Source organism: Vigna radiata, chromosome 5 (assembly GCF_000741045.1).
Source record: "Vigna radiata var. radiata cultivar VC1973A chromosome 5, Vradiata_ver6, whole genome shotgun sequence".
Taxonomy (NCBI): Eukaryota; Viridiplantae; Streptophyta; class Magnoliopsida; order Fabales; family Fabaceae; genus Vigna; species Vigna radiata.
In genome coordinates this window covers 9543673-9552979 of record NC_028355.1, presented here as the reverse complement: position 1 = coordinate 9552979, position 9307 = coordinate 9543673, and the positions used below count along the sequence as shown (strand labels likewise).

Sequence of the window (9307 nt, the reverse complement as noted above, 5' to 3'; positions counted from 1 at the left end):
GCCGTCTTTTCTTGATCTTCAGGCTCCACCACAATCTGATTATATCCAGAATAACCATTTAGGAAGCAATAATAAGCTTGTCCAGCTAATCTTTCTAGCATCTGATCCATAAAAGGCAAAGGAAAATGATCCTTCCTAGTGGTTGTATTTAACTTTCTATAATCAATGCACATCCGCCACCCAGTAATTGTCCTTGTAGGAATAAGCTCATTCTTTTCATTGTAGATCATTGTCATCCCTCCTTTCTTTGGAACCACCTGTACTGGACTTACCCATTTACTGTCAGAAATTGGGTAAATAATACCAACCTCCAAAAGCTTCAATACTTCCTTCCTGACGACTTCTTTCATAACAAGGTTAAACCTCCTCTGTGGTTGAGCAACTAGCCTATAATAATCTTCCATAAGAATTTTATGCATGCAATATGTGAGACTTATACCTTTAAGATTTGAAATTGACCACCCTATAGCACCTTTATTAGCTTTCAAAACGCCCACCAACTTCTCTTCTTCTTCTTCTGGAGATAATGAATTGCTAATAATGATTGGTTTTCCTCCATTATCTACTAAGAATACATACTTCAAATGAGTTGGTAACTCTTTCAACTCAATCTTACTTTCTTTAATTTTCTCCTTGAGCTCAATTTTTTCAAAACTAACCTATTCTGTTGGGATTTCTTTTGATGACTCCAAATCCCTAACACATCCTTCAATCGATTTTTCCTCTTCTTCATTCAAATCTTCATGCTCATCAATAAGAGTTCTTTCCAATGAAGATATATCATGTACCCTAGCCCTTTGCATCATACAGAGTTCATCCACAATATCTACTTGAAAGCATGCTTTATCATATTTAGGATGTGACATTGCTTGAAACACATCGAAATTCACCTCTTCATCTTGCACTCTGACTTTAAGTTTGTCATTCTCTACATCAATCACAATCCCGACCATCTTCATAAATGGTCTTCCAAGAATTAGAGGCGCGTCTTCATTCTCCTCCATCTCCATTATGAAAAAATCCACTAGAAATAAAAATTTGTCCACCTTTACTATTACATCTTCAGCCACTCCATATGGATATTTGAGAGATTTATCCGCCAATTGAAGAGTCATCCTTGTCGGCTTAAGTTCCAATCCTTTAATTCTCTTGAACATAGAGAGGGGCATTAAATTAATGCTATCTCCCAAGTCAATCAAAGCCTTTCCAACTTCTAACTCCCCTATGGTACATGGAATGGTAAAAATCCCTGAATCTTGCAACTTAGGGGGTAACATCTTCTGTATGATCGCGCTACAATTACCTTGCACCTCAATAGTTTCCTTCTCAATATACTTTCTTTTCTTCATGAGAAGTTCTTTTAATAATTTCGCATATGATGGCATTTGCTGAAGTGCCTCAGAAAGCGGTATGGTGATTTCTAGCTTCTTAAAAATATCCATAAATTGCTCAAATTGGTTTTCTTTTTCCTTCCTTGAATATATCTTGGGATAAGGAATGACCTTCTCAAACTCTCTTTCTATTAATTTTTCAACCTCTTCTTTCCTTATTTCTCCCTCAACTCTCATTTTTTCACTCATCACACTTTCTTCTTCCTTTATTTTCTCCCTCTGATCACTCTTCTTTTCTTCACTCTCTTTTTCTTTCTCTCTTTTCTCAATTTTTCTCTCCTTTAGCCCTCTCCCACTCCTTGTAACAACAGTCTCACATTCTTCTCTTGCATCATTTCTCATATTCCTCTCACACCCATGCTCTTCCAAGCTTTTAATATAAAATACACTTCTATTAATAACCTGCTGAAAAAGCTCTTCTGACTCTGCATTTTTCTTAGACGACATAACTTGTGACTGCTTTTGAATTCTTGGAATTTTTCTAATTTCCTGCGCCAGTAAAGAAAGTTTCTTTGTATAATTGTCTCCAACTGTTGAGTGGTCATCTTATTCTGCTCCACTATAACATATAATATTGTGACAATGAAGCTTCCTGTTGTTGGATAATATTAGCACTTTCACAATTCATCTCATCGTTACTAACCGCCATATTCTCTATAAGCTCATAAGCTTCCTTAGCAGTCTTATTCTTAATACTACCTTCAGCTGCAGCATTCAACATAAGTGTAGAATGCATACCAATACCTCCCGGGAATGTAAGAACCAATGTTGTTGTATCAAATCCATGTACAGGCGTCTTTCTCATCAATCTTTTGAATCTTTCCCATTCCTGCCCTAGGGTTTCCTCCATGCCCTGTCTGAAGGAAGAAATCTTCAACTTTCCTTGGTTGATTTTTGACTGTGGAAAGTATTTGCTCAAGAATTTAGACACCACAGTATCCCACGTAGCAAAGCTTCCTTCTGGGAAAGAATTTAGCCATAACTTAGCATTGCCTCCTAGTGAAAAGGGAAACAAGCTGAGTTTGATCCCGTCATCTGACACTCCATTCATCTTCACTGTGTTGCATATCTCGTTGAATATTGTAAGATGGTCGTACGGATTCTCATTTGACAGTCTATGAAACTGGTTGCTCTGCGCCAAGTGTAGTAATGCGGGATTCATCACCATGTTTACTGTGTTGTCCCTTGGCATGGCAATACTATTAAAGTTTAAAGGGCCAACAATATTAGACGCGTCTGCAAGAATACGTTTAGGAGGAGCTTCCTCTGCCATCTCTTCTGTATTTTGAGTATATGCCTCCGATGAGGATTGTACAAGTCTTTTAGGAGAGGGGAACAATTATCGAGATGGTCTTCTGACTTTCTTCCCCCTCCTCTCACTCAGTCCTTCAAGAAGAGGTTGATTTTTCTTGCTTCTAGTGTGAATTGCCTCCTGCATACACAAGAAACAAAACCCTAAAAATCACTTTTATAAAAAAAACGATAACAAAAAAAATACAAGTTAAATTTAATCAAATTCACACTACTAGAAAAGTTAAACCAATGAGTCCCTGGCAACGACACCAAAAACTTGTTAACACCCTGGCAAGTGTATCAGATCGTATCAAGTAATAAATAGACGGTAAGTCCAGATATCGTTTCTCAATGGACTCTATGGCCTAAACATTCATGTGAATTGATTTCCTAAGACTTGAATGGAATATAATTGATTGATGTGATGCAAAGACAAAATTAAACATGCAAATGCAAAAGCTTGATCAATTGGCAAATAAAGATATGAACGAATGGGATTGTTAGTGTTTACGGTTTCATCCTAATCCCCTCTCCTATATCTACCATTCTTATTAAATTCAACTTTATTATCAATGTTCATGCAACTTTCTAATTTACTTTAAACCCTATCTCTCGGAGAAAAGAGCCTATTACCATAATTACTAGTTTATTATCTCTAGTCTCCCTAGTAATTACTAATCATCAATGACAGAAGCTTAAAACAATTGACCCTCCTCTTCCTATCTCTAGACAATATTTCATAATCAAGAAAATTCTTCTCAGTTCTAGATTTCCCCGTACGTCTCTGTATCGACAAAATCAAAGATCGTGACACTGAATGAGTTAAACAATGCAAGCTCTCACCTTAGAGAAGAAAACCCAAACTATTGATAACAAAAGTATATGAATAAAATAAGAACTTTAATATAAGAAAGTTTCAAAAGGATTACATCGTTCCCCTAACAACAAAAGATTTAGTTCACCATATTCATGGTGAAACTAGATGAATTGAATGAAAAGAATGACGAGATAAACCCTAGATTTGGTAGATGGAGCTCTCGCATCCAAAAGCCGCCTCCAAGGAGTGTAGGAAGTGTTCTGACGTCTCTTTCTGCCAAAAGATATGTTCTCTAGTGCATTCTGGGTCTATTTATAATACAGAAAAATAAATAAATTTTGGCCCAGGCCCATAAGTACAGCGCTCAGTGCTGGGCTCACCACTCAACGGTAGGTTCAACACTCAATTGGGACGCTCAGCGATCACGCCCAGGTGTTAAACAATGTTGACTCTGAGAAGGCCACCGCTCAGTGGTGGATCTGGTGCTCAGCGGTAGGCACAATTCTTCATTTTCCCCTCAACGTTGGCGCTTAAGCGTGAGACAATGGCTAAATTCAATAAACTCGCGCTCAGCATTAGAATTGGCGTTGAGCGGTAGCTGCGATTCTTCTTGTGCACCTTTTTTCATCTCTTCTTGAGTCCAACTTCTCCCTACTTCACTTTCCATCATCCAATTCCCATTAAATTCTGTCAAAACAATGTAAAACCAAGCATAATATCTCTAAAACCACCTTTGACTCTCTTGTAACCTAACTAAAGTGTTTTGCATGATTTTAAGCTCATTCTAAGTCATAAAGGGTGTGTTTTGATATCAATTTCAAGTATAAAAATAACGATTTTTAGACCATTATCAGTTTGGTGATGTGTTTCCAAAAGAAGTGTCAAGATTGCCTCCTTAAAGAGAAGTAAAATTATCCATCAACTTAGTACCCAAAGGTTGACCAGTATCGGTAGCTCCATATCGATTGGCCTCGACAGAGTTGGTTGAGCTGAATTTTGGCGCTGAGGACCCCTAAAAGGGTGCTCAGGCGTCCTGCGATCCTCTTTTGTAATGCTTTTCTAGTCCTTCCTGAGCTTCAACTCTTTGGTACTTCAACTCTTCTTCCAAATCATCTCAATTCCTACTAAAAAAAGGGAATCTAACCATAAAATCATTAAATTCACCCTCAACTCTCTTATTCACACAACTTAAACAGAATCATAATTTCAAGCAAGTTTCTAAGTCAAAAAGGTTGCATTTAGTATCAAATTTAAGTCACAGATAATGGTAATTTCAACTGTTGTCAGTGCTCAACATCAAACAGACCTTCAAGAACTCTAATGGGTGTCGCGGCCCATACAAATTTGATTGCACATTAGAAATGCAGTATAGCTAGGGAATGACCCCTAGGTCGTCTCCCAAAGACCAATTTTGTGGTTCGAGAATTGAGTCTAACACGAAGGGGGGGGTTTGAAAAGATTTTGCAAAAATTAAAAAAAAAAAAAAACTCAATAAAGACACAGATGCAAACAAACTAATTTAAGCTAGCATGGTAATTAAACTAACACTAATAAAAATCTTAGACAACATTCAAACAAAATAAAATAAAATACTAGACACCAACACTATCAGACACAACTATCTAACAAAGTTAATTTAAAGTAAATGCAACACTAGATTAAAGAAATTAAAAACAACTCAACCTACAATTAAAACTAATTAATGAAATTAAAATTGCAATGGCTTAAAGAATAGACCTCTTGGCCGTGAGATCCCAAAGCTTCAATTAACAATTAAAGTGTGGTTTCCTTGCATCATTCAAATATAGTTGCTGCCCTCAATTAATCAGTGAAGAAAATTCCAACACGCCTCTTCAAATATAAGAAACATGAATGTGCTTCAGCCATGACCATTCCTTGCACATCAAACACCTCACAGAACAGCATAGGTTGTTGAGGCATCTCTTGTCTCTGTGAAATTGATCCTCTTGCTCTCTGACAAGGCTCACAGGTGTTGCAAATCCTCTCCGCATCTCTGAAGATGGAAGGCCAATAGAAACCACAGTCAAGCACCCTGCGAGTTGTTCTCTATTCAATACTTCATGCTTCATTCATTCACGGAAATAAACTAAAAGAAAGGTGCTTCATTCATTCATCCCAAGCTATAAATCAGCATTAACATTCAAATAAAACTCAAAAGAAATTGCCTTTGTTGCCTTGCATAACATGGAAACCAGCTGCCATAGATATGTCCCTTCAAGAAGGAAACGTTCCAGCCTCCTAAGAAACAAGATGTTTACAAGACTATAAAAACCTTACAAGAGAGAGTGAAACATCCTCTTCCTCTTTCACCAAAAGTAAACAACTTGCAAGCAAGGAAGGAGGAAGAAGAAGTGTGTTATCCATTCATTCTATGAGAGTAAAAAGAACGTAAATGCACTCAAACTTTTGAAGAAAAAGAAAAATGTTCAAAGCCATGGTGTTCTCTCTCGGCAAAGAGACTTTCTCAGCCAACAACTATCAAAAATTCCAAAAGCAAAGTTGACGGCTGCCCCCCAAAACCTAGGACCGTGAGAATGTTCTCTAAAATGGGTGGGGTCCACCTACAATTAAACCCTAGATGCCATATCATCTTTTTTTACTATTGGGCTTAGTCTATTCTAGCAAAATTGGCCCACATTACAAAAATTCATCTACAAATTCTAAATTACTAAGCTAAGCTAGATTAATTCTAAATTCCCTTGTGGAGAGTCTTCACTTAATTTGTGCCCTTCCAAAAGTCTCACAGTGTGATTCCAAAATTGCCCTGAAAATAAAAATAGGAATAATTAAGCTCAATTAATTCAAATTAATTAAAATAAGAATTATTGGTCTAATTAAGCCCAAATGGTGAAAATGACACAATAACTAAGAATTAAGCACAATTCATCAACACAATTAGGCGCGAAAAACTAAGTGAATGGTGTAAAATATTGATTCATCAAACTCCAACAAAAGTTGACTGACCTAGAGAACAAGAAACTCAACCTCGACCTAACTCTTGAGAAGAAGGCTTGTGTAATTCTCGGGCAGATCGCAACACCCCGACATGACGAGGTTCATGTGAAAGTCACAACCAATCCCTTCGATGCATGACTCAAAGACACCGAACCAAGTCAACCCGATGCAAAACGAGGAAATTCGGCAAACGTTCCCGTCATATAAAACGTATTCATGAAATGCACAAACATCGTAGCCCATGCCTATATAGAGAATCAATGAAGTCCCATGATTCCACAAACATCCCAACAGACGTGTAAACTGAGAAAACCGTTAAACTTCCCGGGTACACGACCAAAAGACCAACCACATCATGAACTTTCATCCTTTCACGACAAAAGTGGCTCGTTCCCGCATCCCCAAGGGAATACTCATCAACATTTGGTAATATCACTAGACAATCGATTCGACCACACATCTAAAGGCTTATCTGATTCAGGTCAATATCCATACTCAAGATGTACAAGTTTTTTATAGGTTTTAAGCAACCACTATAGACGAATCGACCTTAGATTGGTACTACACGCAACCCTCACTCTTTGTGGATTCCTTTGAACCGTTGAGAACCATGTTCAAAGCCTAGTTTGTTGATCACAAGGCAATACGCACCATGTTAGTAGCCCTAAAATACATAGAAAAGGGGAAAACGAAACCCTCAAGCATTTAATGGAGAGGTTCACTACAACGGTTCACATTTTTACCTTCTCAAAACCCTTAGCAAAAGTCATCAACCCGCTAGTCATAAAATTAGAACTTTCCTTAAACAAACGAGCAATGTCAACCTTAAGGTTTGTAACCTTCTCGTTTAGACGGGTCACCACCACCTGAATGGTTTCAGCATTCATCTCAGCCTCATCGACCTTTGCCACCAAGGATGCCTTCTCATCATTCAACTGCTAAAGCTTAGAGGTCAATTGAACAACGTTGCTGGAGCTTTGTTCCAACTCCAAGTCTTTGCTTGTTAGCTTCTGCCTTACCTTCATGTATAGGTTGCCCAAGTTATCCGTCTTAGTCTTGATTTTAGTCGTCTTGACTTGAATAATTTTGAGCTTATCATTTTTCATATGAATTGACACTTATCATGTATTAAATGGCTCTATTTATGTATAAAACAATCTCTTTTGGTTTACAAATACAAAATAAGGTACTAAGAAGAACAAAAAAAGGAAATTGGTAAAAAAAATTATTTGCAATAATATTTCAAGGAATTCAAGAATAGTGCAACCGAGACCAAAAGTTTGCGACTGAGCACCAGTAAAGTGGCCTAGAAAATATTTTAAATGTGACTTTCTTACCTCACATTTTTTTTTTTGTTCTTTTTCTACCTTAAGGAGTCCCAAAGACAATCCCCGAGAAAAATCGTTAGAGAAGAATTGGCGATAATAGGCTCCGATGAGCAAACCCTTTCGTCAGAAGAAGGAGAATGAGATCCCTCACTCATGGGAGTAATTTCCCTAGTTAGCAAGGAGGTGTGACAACCATAGCCAATCTCAATAGAGGAAGACATACCTATGACAACAGGTAAAACTTAAAAAAAAAAGCAAGAGACTTGAGGAAGGGTGTGTAGAATGCTCAAAGAGGATACTCAAAGTGAAGCAATGTTGAAGAACGAAATCCAATATAAAAGTAAGTTATAAGGAATAACCTTTAGTCAAGTGTCGTTTCGTTCCTGTGCGCAACGTTTGGTTTTCCAAGTTCAACCTTTTGTGAAGCAGCTACATCAACCTCGCACGCAACGTTTAGTTTTCCAAGTTCAACCACTATGATGCAGCCACATCATCCTCGATCAAAGCCATTTAATGTGAAATGAAGTTTCGCACTACGAGGTAATCATTGCAACATTCAGAAAACCCTTCAACAGTGCCTTACAATCACCAATAAAGTCATCATCAACTCAGACAAGCAAGCAACAGAGTTGTCCAAGCCAGTAGACCAACACAAAGCCTGTTTAAATTAGCAACACTAAGCCTGCCAAGTTGACAACATTAAGCAAAGCCTACCAAAGTCGACAGCATTAAGCAAAGTCTGCTTAAGTCAGGAGCATTAAGTAAAGTCTGCCTAAGTCAGCAGCATTAAACAAGGCTTTCCCAAACCGACAACACATGATAGAGTCTACCCAAGCAAGTAGCCTAGCATAAAACCTGCCTAAGTTAGCAACAAAATATCCGTCAAGTCGGTAAAGACTATTCTTACATGACGACTTTTGACCAATCCGGCCAAACAGCCTATCCACATACAAACTCTACAACTAACCACAACCCGACTAAGAGATTGGTCATGATAACCCTTCATTAGCTACATCAAACTCATGAGACTGTGGGGGCTTATGTACCTGTCCAGTCCAATAGATATGTTAAAGAGCATGATTCAATCCATTAAGCCTCTTCATTTTAGAAAAGATCTAAATAAATGTATCAAAAATATTCACATATCAATACTATGGTTATCATTTTCAAGAAAATATATTGTTATTATTATCTATGCTGTTACCATTATTTACTTGAGATAAGTATTATTTCAATGATATTTGATTTCACTAACATAGATCCACGATTCATGTTAATCCTATAAATACAACTAATATTTTTATAACAATACTAACTCATTTTTGTATTCATCACTCTATTTTCATAAATCCTACAATTCTTTACATCGAATCATATCTTTTATAAATAGTTCTTTCCTTGCATTCCAACTTTCAGAAATATGCTTCAAAAACCTGAAAATAAATGTTATTTCGCTACAATCAAAATGTGCAAAAGACTATAAGAATAGAAACAATCATATG

At 37.1% G+C, this 9307-nt stretch overlaps 1 protein-coding gene across 1 annotated transcript; it reads right to left on the bottom strand.

Moving 5' to 3' along the window:
* Nucleotides 1–659: 659 nt before the first annotated feature.
* On the bottom strand, nucleotides 660–1277 carry LOC106760294. Its single transcript, XM_014643748.1, has one exon. The coding sequence runs from the start codon at nucleotides 1275–1277 to the stop codon at nucleotides 660–662; it is 618 nt and encodes a 205-aa protein (XP_014499234.1).
* Between the last annotated feature and the right edge of the window lie 8030 nt (nucleotides 1278–9307).

Bases quoted from the DNA above. Each gene is read 5' to 3' on its own strand.
- LOC106760294 (XM_014643748.1), bottom strand. From the start codon at position 1,277: ATGTTACCCCCTAAGTTGCAAGATTCAGGGATTTTTACCATTCCATGT.